Below are 16874 nucleotides of genomic sequence, written 5' to 3'. Positions count from 1 at the left end.
ATATATATATATATATATATATATATATATATATATATATATATATATATATATAATATATATATGAATGAAGAAAAACTGCAGGAGGTAAAGTGTTTTAGATATCTGGGAGTGGATCTGGCAGCAGATGGAACCATGGAAGCGGAAGTGAATCATAGGGTGGGGGAGGGGGCGAAAATCCTGGGGGCCTTGAAGAATGTGTGGAAGTCGAGAACATTATCTCGGAAAGCAAAAATGGGTATGTTTGAAGGAATAGTGGTTCCAACAATGTTGTATGGTTGCGAGGCATGGGCTATGGATAGAGTTGTGCACAGGAGGGTGGATGTGCTGGAAATGAGATGTTTAAGGACAATGTGTGGTGTGAGGTGGTTTCATCGAGTAAGTAATGTAAGGGTAAGAGAGATGTGTGGAAATAAAAAGAGCGTGGTTGAGAGAGCAGAAGAGGGTGTTTTGAAATGGTTTGGGCACATGGAGAGAATGAGTGCAGAAAGATTGACCAAGAGGATATATGTGTCGGAGGTGGAGGGAACGAGGAGAAGTGGGAGACCAAATTGGAGGTGGAAAGATGGAGTGAAAAAGATTTTGAGTGATCGGGGCCTGAACATGCAAGAGGGTGGAAGGCGGGCAAGGAATAGAGTGAATTGGATCGATGTGGTATACCGGGGTTGACGTGCTGTCAGTGGATTGAATCAGGGCATGTGAAGCGTCTGGGGTAAACCATGGAAAGCTGTGTGGGGCCTGGATGTGGAAAGGGAGCTGTGGTTTCGGGCATTATTGCATGACAGCTAGAGACTGAGTGTGAACGAATGAGGCCTTTGTTGTCTTTTCCTAGCGCTACCCCGCACACATGAGGGGGGAGGGGGATGGTATTCCATGTGTGGCGAGGTGGCAATGGGAATGAATAAAGGCAGACAGTGTGAATTGTGTGCACGGGTATATATGGATGTGTCTGTGTGTGTATATATATGTGTACATTGAGATGTATAGGTATGTATATATGCGTGTGTGGACGTGTGTGTATATACATGTGTATGGGGGTGGGTTGGGCCATTTCTTTCATCTGTTTCCTTGCGCTACCTCGCAAACACGGGAGACAGCGACAAAGCAAAATGAATAAATAAATAAATATATATATATTATATATATATATATATATATATATATATATATATATATATATATATATATATATATATATATTATCCCTGGGGATAGGGGTGAAAGAATACTTCCCACGCATTCCTCACGTGTCGTAGAAGGTGACTAGAGGGGACGGGAGCGGGGGGCCAGAAATCCTCCCCTCCTTGAATTTTAACTTTCTAAAATGGGAAACAGAAGAAGGAGTCACGCGGGGAGTGCTCATCCTCCTCGAAGGCTCACATTGGGGTGTCTAAATGTGTGTAGATGTAACCAAGATGTGAAAAAAGGAGAGATAGGTAGTATATTTGAGGAAAGGAACCTGGCTGTTTTGGCTCTGAGTGAAACGAAGCTCAAGGGTAAAGGGGAAGAGTGGTTTGGGAATGTCTTGGGAGTAAAGTCAGGGGTTAGTGAGAGGACAAGAGCAAGGGAAGGAGTAGCACTACTCCTGAAACAGGAGTTGTGGGAGTATGTGACAGAATGTAAGAAAGTAAATTCTAGATTAATATGGGTAAAACTGAAAGTTGATGGAGAGAGATGGGTGATTATTGGTGCATATGCACCTGGGCATGAGAAGAAAGATCATGAGAGGCAAGTGTTTTGGGAGCAGCTGAATGAGTGTGTTAGTGGTTTTGATGCACAAGACCGGGTTATAGTGATGGGTGATTTGAATGCAAAGGTGAGTAATGTGGCAGTTGAGGGAATAATTGGTATACATGGGGTGTTCAGTGTTGTAAATGGAAATGGTGAAGAGCTTGTAGATTTTTTGTGCTGAAAAAGGACTGGTGATTGGGAATACCTGGTTTAAAAAGCAAGATATACATAAGTATACGTATATAAGTAGGAGAGATGGCCAGAGAGCGTTATTGGATTACGTGTTAATTGACAGGTGCGCGAAAGAGAGACTTTTGGATGTTAATGTGCTGAGAGGCGCAACTGGAAGGATGTCTGATCATTATCTTGTGGAGGCTAAGGTGAAGATTTGTATGGGTTTTCAGAAAAGAAGAGAGAATGTTGGGGTGAAGAGAGTGGTGACAGTAAGTGAGCTTGGGAAGGAGACATGTGTGAGGAAGTACCAGGAGAGACTGAGTACAGAATGGAAATAGATGAGAACAAAGGAGGTAAGGGGAGTGGGGGAGGAATGGGATGTATTTAGGGAAGCAGTGATGGATTGCGCAAAAGATGCTTGTGGCATGAGAAGCGTGGGAGGTGGGTTGATTAGAAAGGGTAGTGAGTGGTGGGATGAAGAAGTAAGATTATTAGTGAAAGAGAAGAGAGAGGCATTTGGACGATTTTTGCAGGGAAAAAATGCAAATGAGTGGGAGATGTATAAAAGAAAGAGGCAGGAGGTCAAGAGAAAGGTGCGAGGTGAAAAAGAGGGCAAATGAGAGTTGGGGTGAGAGAGTATCATTAAATTTTAGGGAGAATAAAAAGATGTTCTGGAAGGAGGGAAATAAAGTGCGTAAGACAAGGGAGCAAATGGGAACTTCAGTGAAGGGGCCTAATGGGGAGGTGATAACAAGTAGTGGTGATGTGAGAAGGAGATGGAGTGAGTATTTTGAAGGTTTGTTGAATGTATTTGATGATAGAGTGGCAGAAATAGGGTGTTTTGGTCAAGGTGGTGTGCAAAATGAGAGGGTTAGGGAAAATGATTTGGTAAACAGAGAAGAGGTAGTAAAAGCTTTGCGGAAGATGAAAGCCGGCAAGGCAGTAGGTCTGGATGGTATTGCAGTGGAATTCATTAAAAAAGGGGGTGACTGTATTGTTGACTGGTTGGTAAGGTTTTTTAATGTATGTATGATTCATGGTGAGGTGCCTGAGGATTGGCGAAATGCTTGCATAGTGCCATTGTACAAAGGCAAAGGGGATAAGTGTGAGTGCTCAAATTACAGAGGTATAAGTTTGTTGAGTATTCCTGTCAATGGATTGAATCAGGGCATGTGAAGCGTCTGAGGTAAACCATGGAAAGTTCTGTGGGGCCTGGATGTGGAAAGGGAGCTGTGGTTTCGGGCATTATTACATGACAGCTAGAGACTGAGTGTGAATGAATGGGGCCTTTGTTGTCTTTTCCTAGCGCTACCTCGCACACATGAGGGGGGAGGGGGATGTTATTCCATGTGTGGCAAGGTGGTGATGGGAATAAATAAAGGCAGACAGTATGAATTATGTACATGTGTATATATGTATATGTCTGTGTGTGTATATATATGTGTACATTGAGATGTATAGGTATGTATATTTGCGTGTGTGGACGTGTATGTATATACATGTGTATGGGGGTGGGTTGGGCCATTTCTTTCGTCTGTTTCCTTGCGCTACCTAGCAAACGCGGGAGACAGCAACAAAGCAAAATAAATAAAAATAAATAAATAAATATATATATATATATATATGAAAGCCGGCAAGGCAGCAGGTTTGGATGGTATTGCAGTGGAATTTATTAAAAAAGGGGGTGACTGTATTGTTGACTGGTTGGTAAGGTTATTTAATGTATGTATGACTCATGGTGAGGTGCCTGAGGATTGGCGGAATGCGTGCATAGTGCCATTGTACAAAGGCAAAGGGGATAAGAGTGAGTGCTCAAATTACAGAGGTATAAGTTTGTTGAGTATTCCTGGTAAATTATATGGTAGGATATTGATTGAGAGGGTGAAGGCATGTACAGAGCATCAGATTGGGGAAGAGCAGTGTGGTTTCAGAAGTGGTAGAGGATGTGTGGATCAGGTGTTTGCTTTGAAGAATGTATGTGAGAAATACTTAGAAAAGCAAATGGATTTGTATGTAGCATTTATGGATCTGGAGAAGGCATATGATAAGAGTTGATAGAGATGCTCTGTGGAAGGTATTAAGAATATATGGTGTGGGAGGAAAGTTGTTAGAAGCAGTGAAAAGTTTTTATCGAGGATGTAAGGCATGTGTACGTGTAGGAAGAGAGGAAAGTGATTGGTTCTCAGTGAATGTAGGTTTGCGGCAGGGGTGTGTGATGTCTCCATGGTTGTTTAATTTGTTTATGGATGGGGTTGTTAGGGAGGTGAATGCAAGAGTTTTGGAAAGAGGGGCAAGTATGAAGTCTCTTGTGGATGAGAGAGCTTGGGAAGTGAGTCAGTTGTTGTTCGCTGATGATACAGCGCTGGTGGCTGATTCATGTGAGAAACTGCAGAAACTGGTGACTGAGTTTGGTAAAGTGTGTGAAAGAAGAAAGTTAAGAGTAAATGTGAATAAGAGCAAGGTTATTAGGTACAGTAGGGTTGAGGGTCAAGTCAATTGGGAGGTGAGTTTGAATGGAGAAAAACTGGAGGAAGTGAAGTGTTTTAGATATCTGGGAGTGGATCTGGCAGTGGATGGAACCATGGAAGCGGAAGTGGATCATACGGTGGGGGAGGGGGGCGAAAATTCTGGGAGCCTTGAAGAATGTGTGGAAGTCGAGAACATTATCTCGGAAAGCAAAAATGGGTATGTTTGGAGGAATAGTGGTTCCAACAATGTTGTATGGTTGCGAGGCGTGGGCTATGGATAGAGTTGTGCGCAGGAGGATGGATGTGCTGGAAATGAGATGTTTGACGACAATGTGTGGTGTGAGGTGGTTTGATCGAGTAAGTAACGTAAGGGTAAGAGAGATGTGTGGAAATAAAAAGAGCAAGATTGAGAGAGCAGAAGAGGGTGTTTTGAAATGGTTCGGGCACATGGAGAGAATGAGTGAGGAAAGATTGACCAAGAGAATATATGTGTCGGAGGTGGAGGGAACAAGGAGAAGAGGGAGACCTAATTGGAGGTGGAAAGATGGAGTGAAAAAGATTTTGTGTGATCGGGGCCTGAACATGCAGGAGGGTGAAAGGAGGGCAAGGAATAGAGTGAATTGGAGCGATGTGGTATACCGGGGTTGACGTGCTGTCAGTGGATTGAATCAAGGCATGTGAAGCGTCTGGGGTAAACCATGGAAAACTGTGTAGGTATGTATATTTGCGTGTGTGGACGTATGTATATACATGTGTATGGGGGTGGGTTGGGCCATTTCTTTCGTCTGTTTCCTTGCGCTACCTCGCAAACACGGGAGACAGCGACAAAGCAAAAAAAAAAAAAAAATATATATATATATATATATATATATATATATATATATATATATATATATATATATCTTTTCTTTCATACTATTCGCCATTTCCCGCGTTAGCGAGGTAGCGTTAAGAAAAGAGGACTGGGCCTTAGAGGGAATATCCTCACCTGGCCCCTTTCTCTGTTCCTTCTTTTGGAAAATTAAAAAAAAAAAAAAAAAGAGGGGAGGATTTCCAGCCACCCGCTCCCTCCCCTTTTTGTCGCCTTCTACAACACACAGGGAATACGTGGGAAGTATTCTTTCTCCCCTATCCCCAGGGATATTGTTCAATGAAATAAGAGATGGAATGGATGCTGCTATTGCAACTCCACCAACATCACTTCTGCCAACTGTACACTATGAATGCATGGCTTCAATTTTCAGTGAAACTGGTTTCTTCTGTAAGTCTGTCCCTGAACTGCAAGAAGCAGTTAGTCAGGCTCTTGAAGAAGAAAACAAGCCTTCACTTATTAATGTGATAATCAACCCTGGAGCTCAAAGCAAAGTTCAAGACTTTGACTGGCTGACACGCTCCAAACTTTAAGTCAGAAGAATATGATGCATTTGCATTTCAAAATATCAACAACATGTAAATGAATAATTGTTTTGTATTTTTCCTTGTGTTCACAAAGAAGGATTGACTGAATCCTTATTGGTTTTATACATAACTTTTTGGCTTTTGTGGGAAGGCAGCAGATTTATTTTAACTAAATTTGATAACATTATATTGTAAAGTATTATTGGGGATCTATCCCTGGGGATAGGGGAGAAAGAATACTTTCCATGTATTCCTTGCATGTCGTAGAAGGCAACTAAAAGGGGAGGGAGCGGGTGGCTGGAAATCCTCCCCTCTAATTTTTTTTTAATTTTCCAAAAGAAGGAACAGAGAAGGGGGCTAGGTGAGGATATTTCCTTAAAGGTCCAGTCCTCTGTTCTTAACGCTACCTCGCTAATGTGGGAAATGGCGAATAGTTTGAAAGAAAAGAATATATACACACACACACACATATATATATGTGCTGAGAGGTGCAACTGGAGGGATGTCTGATCATTATCTTGTGGAGGCTAAGGTGAAGATTAGTATGGGTTTTCAGAAAAGAAGAGTGAATGTTGGGGTGAAGAAGGTGGTGAGAGTAAGTGAGCTTGGGAAGGAGACCTGTGTGAAGAAGTATCAGGAGAGACTGTGTACAGAATGGAAAAAGGTGAGAACAATGGAAGTAAGGGGAGTGGGGGAGGAATGGGATGTATTTAGGGAATCAGTGATGGATTGCGCAAAAGATGCTTGTGGCATGAGAAGAGTGGGAGGTGGGCTGTTTAGAAAGGGTAGTGAGTGGTGGGATGAAGAAGTAAGAGTATTAGTGAAAGAGAAGAGAGAGGCATTTGGACGATTTTTGCAGGGAAAAAATGCAATTGAGTGGGAGAAGTATAAAAGAAAGAGACAGGAGGTCAAGAGAAAGGTGCAAGAGGTGAAAAAAAGGGCAAATGAGAGTTGGGGTGAGAGACTATCAGTAAATTTTAGGGAGAATAAAAAGATGTTCTGGAAGGAGGTAAATAGGGTGCGTAAGACAAGGGAGCAAATGGGAACTTCAGTGAAGGGCGTAAATGGGGAGGTGATAACAAGTAGTGGTGATGTGAGAAGGAGATGGAATGAGTATTTTGAAGGTTTGTTGAATGTGTCTGATGACAGAGTGGCAGATATAGGGTGTTTTGGTCGAGGTGGTGTGCAAAGTGAGAGGGTTAGGGAAAATGATTTGGTAAACAGAGAGGAGGTAGTAAAAGCTTTGCGGAAGATGAAAGCCGGCAAGGCAGCAGGTTTGGATGGTATTGCAGTGGAATTTATTAAAAAAGGGGGTGACTGTATTGTTGACTGGTTGGTAAGGTTATTTAATGTATGTATGACTCATGGTGAGGTGCCTGAGGATTGGCGGAATGCGTGCATAGTGCCATTGTACAAAGGCAAAGGGGATAAGAGTGAGTGCTCAAATTACAGAGGTATAAGTTTGTTGAGTATTCCTGGTAAATTATATGGGAGAGTATTGATTGAGAGGGTGAAGGCATGTACAGAGCATCAGATTGGGGAAGAGCAGTGTGGTTTCAGAAGTGGTAGAGGATGTGTGGATCAGGTGTTTGCTTTGAAGAATGTATGCGAGAAATACTTAGAAAAGCAAATGGATTTGTATGTAGCATTTATGGATCTGGAGAAGGCATATGATAGAGTTGATAGAGATGCTCTGTGGAAGGTATTAAGAATATATGGTGTGGGAGGCAAGTTGTTAGAAGCAGTGAAAAGTTTTTATCGAGGATGTAAGGCATGTGTACGTATAGGAAGAGAGGAAAGTGATTGGTTCTCAGTGAATGTAGGTTTGCGGCAGGGGTGTGTGATGTCTCCATGGTTGTTTAATTTGTTTATGGATGGGGTTGTTAGGGAGGTAAATGCAAGAGTCTTGGAAAGAGGGGCAAGTATGAAGTCTGTTGGGGATGAGAGAGCTTGGGAAGTGAGTCAGTTGTTGTTCGCTGATGATACAGCGCTGGTGGCGGATTCATGTGAGAAACTGCAGAAGCTGGTGACGGAGTTTGGTAAAGTGTGTGGAAGAAGAAAGTTAAGAGTAAATGTGAATAAGAGCAAGGTTATTAGGTACAGTAGGGTTGAGGGTCAAGTCAATTGGGAGGTGAGTTTGAATGGAGAAAAACTGGAGGAAGTGAAGTGTTTTAGATATCTGGGAGTGGATCTGTCAGCGGATGGAACCATGGAAGCGGAAGTGGATCATAGGGTGGGGGAGGGGGCGAAAATTTTGGGAGCCTTGAAAAATGTGTGGAAGTCGAGAACATTATCCCGGAAAGCAAAAATGGGTATGTTTGAAGGAATAGTAGTTCCAACAATGTTGTATGGTTGCGAGGCGTGGGCTATGGATAGAGTTGTGCGCAGGAGGATGGATGTGCTGGAAATGAGATGTTTGAGGACAATGTGTGGTGTGAGGTGGTTTGATCGAGTAAGTAACGTAAGGGTAAGAGAGATGTGTGGAAATAAAAAGAGCGTGGTTGAGAGAGCAGAAGAGGGTGTTTTGAAATGGTTTGGGCACATGGAGAGAATGAGTGAGGAAAGATTGACCAAGAGGATATATGTGTCGGAGGTGGAGGGAACGAGGAGAAGAGGGAGACCAAATTGGAGGTGGAAAGATGGAGTGAAAAGGATTTTGTGTGATCGGGGCCTGAACATGCAGGAGGGTGAAAGGAGGGCAAGGAATAGAGTGAATTGGAGCGATGTGGTATACAGGGGTTGACGTGCTGTCAGTGGATTGAATCAAGGCATGTGAAGCGTCCGGGGTAAACCATGGAAAGCTGTGTAGGTATGTATATTTGCGTGTGTGGACGTGTGTATGTACATGTGTATGGGGGGGATTGGGCCATTTCTTTCGTCTGTTTCCTTGCGCTACCTCGCAAACGCGGGAGACAGCGACAAAGTATAAAAAAAAAAAAAAAAAAAAATATATATATATATATATATATATATATATATATATATATATATATATATATATATATATATATATATATATATATATAATACCTCCGCGTTGTACAGTTTGGTTCGGTAAAATGCTATTCGAATACTCATTTCCATGTAAGGGCGATCATAGCCTAACGTTATCGCTCTCACCTGTTGCACAGGGTTTCCAGGTTCAATCCTGGCTGTTGGAGGTTTGCATGTTTTATGAAAGTGCCCGTTCACATGCACTTTGTTCGTGTGTATATATATATATATATATATATATATATATATATATATATATATATATATATATATATAGCATATACGTGCGTGAGAAAATAGCCAAGCTACAAGCTTTCAACTGTTAGTACAGCGGCACAGGGGTGTAGAAGCCCCCCTCTTTGAAAAGCAGGGTGGATCAGCATAGCTGTAAGACAATTTGCTCCACTGAGCTTTTTAGAAGCTGTTGCGCGCCGTCTCTGACTGTATTTCGTCATTTTCAAGGATGCAGTCAGTGTGAATATGAAAATATGTGCAAAACTATTATACACCACAGCTGAGGAATGAAGGAACATGAAAAGGTTGACCAGGACGGTAAAGGGATGTCATGTCTGCTACTGCTGGTGTTATGAAACAACTTGACACTAATGTTGTTTTCAAATATGAAAAAAAAACAATATAATACCATGATAAAGGACAAACCATTATCTAATGAAACTTTAGGTGTCTATCATGTTCCATGTAAAATCTGTAATGTGATCTATACTGGCCAAACAGGTAAATCCTGAAAGGGGATTCAACATAAATATAGAATATTCACATCCAATGAATTGGGGAAGTTAAAGAATTTACCCTTATGTCACTAACACACACACACACACACACACACACACACACACAAATGCTTATTGATCCTCTCATTTCAAAGTTAAGAGCATCATAAACATGAATGCAGAAATACATCAGAGGAATATCCTAATGAAATCTCTGTTGAAATGTGGCAAAATGAAGAAAGCAACAGTTTTCCTGGCGTCCTTTACCAGGCAGAGGATGGGTCACTTCTTCCCTGAAAATGGCTGGAGATACATTCGAAAGCTTGCAGCTTGTTTATTCTCTCTCTCTCTCTCTCTCTCTCTCTCTCTATATATATATATATATGGGTAACTGACCATTTGGCGGGGCGGTATGGGTTTTGCCTCGAGGAGATGCGTGAGAGACGGACTCTGGAGGGAGTGGGTCATCCGCCACACGTTCCGCAGGGTACCCTCTGGGAGGAGATCACGCAAGGCGGCCATCTTCTCCATCGCCCCCGGCCCGTTCACCACCGCCCACCGGGCGCCACTCACGCCCACCAACCACGCCAGCTCCTCTGGTGATACAACCAAATCGTAAATACGATAGTGTAGGGCAGAGGATGCAGATAATGAGCGGATAATGCCAAAAAAAAAAAAAAAGTTTTGATCGTCGATATTTCCATCCACCATCAAGAAATGTCTGTTGCTAAGTTAAAGCCTATTAGCATCTGGCTAATCAATAAGCATGAAGTCCTTGTGTAAATGTTATACATCCATATGTAAAAATAAAAAAAAAAAAAAATAAAAAAAAAAAAATAGGTTGCTTATTGCTACGGTTGGCTTAGGTCTATTTGGGCTTCAGACCTATCGGGTCATGAAAGGCCGCCAATGTCAAGTTAAAACACCAACAGAAAAATAGGTATCTGTACCTATACGGGGTGGGTGTTCTACCCTCTTGTGCTTGTATCAATATTTCTCAGGGCTAAGCCTAGCCAGCACGCCAGGTTTGTCAATGACACAGCCCTCGTCTCTCGTGTGTCATTATAGCTCCGGTACTGGCATGGGTCGGGTCTGTGTGTGTGTGTTTGAGTTTATGGAAGCAGACTTACTGCTAGTATTGCCCACCTCAGGAAAGGATGACTGTTGACCCATCATTTCCCCGCTGACAGAACCAACTGACACATACCACTGATGACTACCTACCTGCACTGTAGAAAAGATACACTTCCTCACTGTTTATCTCACTGCCAGTACCTTCTCAGATAACATTAACTATATATTAATATTTGACTTATAAACTGTCGAAGTAAGTACCGTTCCTATTATTACTTTCTATAAAGCTGAGTCTTTAATATACATATATATATATATATATATATATATATATATATATATATTTTTTTTTCTTTTTCTTTTAAACTATTCGCCATTTCCCGCGTTAGCGAGGTAGTGTTAAGAACAGAGGACTGGGCCTTTTTTGGAATATCCTCACCTGGCCCCCTCTGTTCCTTCTTTTGGAAAATTAAAAAAAAAAAACGAGAGGGGAGGGTTTCCAGCCCCCCGCTCCCTCCCCTTTTAGTCGCCTTCTACGACATGCAGGGAATACGTGGGAAGCATTCTTAATCCCCTATCCCCAGGGATAAATATATATATATATATATATATATATATATATATATATATATATATATATATATATATATATATATATATATCAACAAACCTTCAAAATACTCCATCTCCTTCTCACATTACCACTACTTGTTATCACCTCCCCATTAGCGCCCTTCACTGAAGTTCCCATTTGCTCCCTTGTCTTACGCACTTTATTTACCTCCTTCCAGAACATCTTTTTATTCTCCCTAAAATTTAATGATACTCTCTCACCCCAACTCTCATTTGCCCTCTTTTTCACCTCTTGCACCTTTCTCTTGACCTCCTGTCTCTTTCTTTTATACATCTCCCACTCAATTGCATTTTTTCCCTGCAAAAATCGTCCAAATGTCTCTCTCTTCTCTTTCACTAATAATCTTACTTCTTCATCCCACCACTCACTACCCTTTCTAATCAACCCACCTCCCACTCTTCTCATGCCACAAGCATCTTTTGCGCAATCCATCACTGATTCCCTAAATACATCCCATTCCTCCCCCACTCCCCTTACTTCCATTGTTCTCACCTTTTTCCATTCTGTACTCAGTCTCTCCTGGTACTTCCTGACACAAGTCTCCTTTCCAAGCTCACTTACTCTCACCACCCTCTTCACCCCAACATTCACTCTTCTTTTCTGAAAACCCATACAAATCTTCACCTTAGCCTCCACAAGATAATGATCAGACATCCCTCCAGTTGCACCTCTCAGCACATTAACATCCAAAAGTCTCTTTTGCACGCCTGTCAATTAACACGTAATCCAATAACGCTCTCTGGCCATCTCTCCTACTTACATACGTATACTTATGTATATCTCGCTTTTTAAACCAGGTATTCCAAATCACCAGTCCTTTTTCAGCACATAAGTCTACAAGCTCTTCACCATTTCCATTTACAACACTGAACACCCCATGTATACCAATTATTCCCTCAACTGCCACATAATCACCTTTGCATTCAAATCACCCATCACTATAACCCGGTCTCGTGCATCAAAACCACTAACACACTCATTCAGCTGCTCCCAAAACACTTGCCTCTCATGATCTTTCTTCTCATGCCCAGGTGCATATGCACCAATAATCACCCATCTCTCTCCATCAACTTTCAGTTTTACCCATATTAATCGAGAATTTACTTTCTTACATTCTATCACATACTCCCACAACTCCTGTTTCATGAGTACTGCTACTCCTTCCCTTGCTCTTGTCCTCTCACTAACCCCTGACTTTACTCCCAAGACATTCCCAAACCACTCTTCCCCTTTACCCTTGAGCTTCGTTTCACTCAGAGCCAAAACATCCAGGTTCCTTTCCTCAAACATACTACCTCTCTCTCCTTTTTTCACATCTTGGTTACATCCACACACATTTAGACACCCCAGTCTGAGCATTCGAGGAGGATGAGCACTCCCCGCATGACTCCTTCTTCTGTTTCCCATTTTAGAAAGTTAAAAAATACGAGGGGAGGATTTCTGGCCCCCCGCTCCCGTCCCCTCTAGTCGCCTTCTACGACACGCGAGGAATGCGTGGGAAGTATTCTTTCACCCCTATCCCCAGCGCTGGTGGCTGATTCATGTGAGAAACTGCAGAAGCTGGTGACTGAGTTTGGAAAAGTGTGTGGAAGAAGAAAGTTAAGAGTAAATGTGAATAAGAGCAAGGTTATTAGGTACAGTAGGGTTGAGGGTCAAGTCAATTGGGAGGTGAGTTTGAATGGAGAAAAACTGGAGGAAGTGAAGTGTTTTAGATATCTGGGAGTGGATCTGGCAGCGGATGGAACCATGGAAGCGGAAGTGGATCACAGGGTGGGGGAGGGGGCGAAAATCCTGGGGGCCTTGAAGAATGTGTGGAAGTCGAGAACATTATCTCGGAAAGCAAAAATGGGTATGTTTGAAGGAATAGTGGTTCCAACAATGTTGTATGGTTGCGAGGCGTGGGCTATGGATAGAGTTGTGCGCAGGAGGATGGATGTGCTGGAAATGAGATGTTTGAGGACAATGTGTGGTGTGAGGTGGTTTGATCGAGTGAGTAACGTAAGGGTAAGAGAGATGTGTGGAAATAAAAAGAGCGTGGTTGAGAGAGCAGAAGAGGGTGTTTTGAAGTGGTTTGGGCACATGGAGAGGATGAGTGAGGAAAGATTGACCAAGAGGATATATGTGTCGGAGGTGGAGGGAACAAGGAGAAGAGGGAGACCAAATTGGAGGTGGAAAGATGGAGTGAAAAAGATTTTGTGTGATCGGGGCCTGAACATGCAGGAGGGTGAAAGGAGGGCAAGGAATAGAGTGAATTGGAGCGATGTGGTATACCGGGGTTGACGTGCTGTCAGTGGATTGAATCAGGGCATGTGAGGCGTCTGGGGTAAACCATGGAAAGTTGCGTAGGTATGTATATTTGCATGTGTGGACGTATGTATATACATGTGTATGGGGGGGGTTGGGCCATTTCTTTCGTCTGTTTCCTTGCGCTACCTCGCAAACGCGGGAGACAGCGACAAAGTATAATAAAAAAAAAATTAAAAAATATATATATATATATATATATATATTCCTATAAGTCCACGGGGAAAATGAAACACGAAAAGTTCCCAAGGGCACTTTCGTGTAATAATCACATCATCAGGGGAGACACAAGAGAGAAATATAACAGTCAGTTGATATACATCGAAGTGACAAAGCTTCACATGCCCTGGTTCAATCCATTGACAGCACGTCGACCCCGGTACATACACCACATCGTTCCAGTTCACTCTATTCCTTGCACACCTTTCACCCTCCTGCTTGTTCAGGCCCCGATCGCTTAAAATCTTTTTCACTCCATCCTTCTACCTCCAATTTGGTCTCCCACCTCTGACACATATAACCTCTTTGTCAGTGTTTCCTCACTCATTCTCTCCATGTGACCAAACCATTTCAAAACACCCTCTTCTGCTCTCTCAACCACAATTTTTATTACCACACAGCTCTCTTACCCTTTCATTACTAACTCGATCAAACCATTTCACAACACATGTTGTCCTCAAACATCTCATTTCCAACACATCCACCCTCCTCCACACAACCCTATCTATAGCCCATGCCTCGCAACCATATAATATAGTTGGAACCATTATTCCTTCAAACAAACCAATTTTTGCTTTCCCGAGATAATGCTCTCACCTTCCACACATTCTTCAACGCTCCTAGAACCTTCGGCCCCTCCCCCACCCTGTGACTCACTTCTGCTTCCATGGTTCCATCCGCTGCTAAATCCACTCCCAGATATCTAAAACACTTCACTTACTCCAGTTTTTCTCCATTTAAACTTACCTCCCAATTAAATTGTCCCTCAACCCTATTGAACCTAATAACCTTGCTCTTATTCACATTTACTCTCAGCTTCCTTCTTACACACACTTTACCAAACTGTCACCAGCTTCTGCAGTTTCTCACCCGAATCAGCCACCAGCGATGTATCATCAGCGAACAAAAGACTCACTTGCCATGATACAGCGCGAACAACCAACTCACTTCCCAAGCCCTCTCATCCACAACAGACTGCATACTTTTCCCTCTCTCCAAAACTCTTGCATTCACCATCCTAACAACCCCATTCATAAACAGATTAAACCATGGAGGCATCACGCACATCTGCCGCAAACCGATATTCACTGGAAACCAATCACTTTCATCTCTTCCTACTCATACACATGCCTTACATCCTCAATGAACACTTTTCACTGCTTTTAGCAACTTACCTCCCACACCACATACTCTTACCATCTTCCACAGAGCATCTCTATCAACTCTATCATATGCCTTCTCCAGATCCATAAATGCTGCATACAAATCCACTTGTTTTCCAAGTATTTCTCACATACATTCTTCAAAGCAAACACCTGATCCACACATCCTCTACCACTTCTGAAACCACACTGCTCCTCCCCAATGCGATGCTCTGTACATGCCTTCACCCTCTCAATCAATACCATCCCATATAATTTACCAGGAATACTCAACAATCTTATGGCTCTGTAAGTTGAACACTCACTTTTATCCTCTTTGCCTTTGTACAATGGCACTATGCTTGCATTCCGCCGATCCTCAGGCACTTCACCATGAACCATACATACGCTAAATATCCTCACCTACCAGTCATCAACACAGTCATCCCCTTTTGCAATAAATTCCACTGCAATACCATCCAAACCCACCGCCTTGCTGGGTTTCATCTTCCGCAAAGCTTTTACTACTACCTCTTCTCTGTTTACCAAACCATTCTCCCTGACCCTCTCACTTCGCACACCACCTCGACCAAAACACCCTATATCTGCCACCCTATCATCAAACACATTCAACAAACCTTGACAAATACTCATTCCATCTCCTCATTTCACCACTGCTTGTTATTACCTCCCCATTAGCCCCCTTCACTGAAGTTCCCATTTGTTCCCTTGTCTTACGCACTTTATTTACGTCCTTCCAAAGCATCTTTTCATTCTCCCTAAAATTTAATGATACTCTCACCCCAACTCTCATTTGCCCTCTTTTTCACCTCAGCACATTTCCCTTGAGTTCCTGCCTCTTTCTTTTATACATCTCCCAGTCATTTGCACTATTTCCCTGCAAAAATCGTCCAAATGCCTCTCTCTTCTCTTTCACTACCAATCTTACTTCTTCATCCCTCGCCTTCACAAGATAATTTTCAGACATCCCTCCAGTTGCCCCTCCTAGCACATTAACATCCAAAAGTCTCTCTTTCACGTGCCTAGCAATTAAAACAGTCCAATAACGCTCCCTGGCCATCTCTCCTCCTTACATATGTATACTTATGTATATCTCTCTTTTTAAACCAGGTATTCACAATCACCAGTCCTTTTTCAGCACATAAACCTACAAGTTCTTCACCATTTCCATTTACAACACTGAACACCACATGTACACCAATTATTCCCTCAACTGCCACATTACTCACCTTTGCATTAAAATCACCCGTCACTATAACCCGGTCTCGTGCATCAAAGCTTCTAGCACACTCACTCAGCTGCTCCCAAAACACTTGCCTCTCATGATCTTTCTTCTCATGACCAGGTGCATAGGCACCAATTATCACCCATCTCTCTCCATCCACTTTCAGTTTTACCCACATCAATCTAGAGTTTACTTTTTTACACTCTTATCACATACTTCCACAACTCCTGCCCCAGGAGTAGTGCTACTCCTTCCTTTGCTATTATCCTCTTACCAACCCCTGACTTTACTCCAAAGACAGTCCCAAACCACTCTTCCCCTTTACCCTTGGGCTTCGTTTCACTCAGAGCCAAAACATCCAGGTTCCTTTCCTCAAACATACTACCTATCTCTCCTAATTTCTCATCTTGGTTACATCCACACACATTTAGACACCCTAATCTGAGCCTTCGAGGAGGATGAGCACTCCCCGCGCGACTCCTTGTTTCCCCTTTTAGAAAGTTAAAATCCCGGGTTAGAAACCTTGCTATTCGAGGGGTTTATATGTTTTATAAAAGTGCGCGTCCATGTTTTATAATATATATATATATATATATATATATATATATATATATATATATATATATATATATATATATATATATATATATTATAAGGACCAATTTCTCTTTTGAGTCTGGGTGGCACCCAAAACCTTCTGAAGTTAACGCTGCAATACTTTCAGTAGCAGGTAAACGCAGACTACTTTGGAGTAAGTTG

General features: G+C 42.3%; 1 protein-coding gene across 1 annotated transcript in view; it reads right to left on the bottom strand.

Annotated features, from left to right (window-relative positions):
- The window catches only part of LOC139751340 (uncharacterized), a 47980-nt gene that overhangs the window by 19294 nt on the left and 11812 nt on the right, over positions 1-16874 (bottom strand). Inside the window, exon 4 of the mRNA XM_071666694.1 lies at positions 9893-10092. Coding sequence (XP_071522795.1) covers positions 9893-10092 — 200 coding nt within the window. The remainder of the gene's footprint in view (positions 1-9892; positions 10093-16874) is intronic.

The sequence above is a fragment of the Panulirus ornatus genome, chromosome 11 (assembly GCF_036320965.1).
Source record: "Panulirus ornatus isolate Po-2019 chromosome 11, ASM3632096v1, whole genome shotgun sequence".
NCBI lineage: Eukaryota > Metazoa > Arthropoda > Malacostraca > Decapoda > Palinuridae > Panulirus > Panulirus ornatus.
Note: the sequence above shows the minus strand (reverse complement) of the source record. Positions and strands in the feature narration are given on the sequence as shown.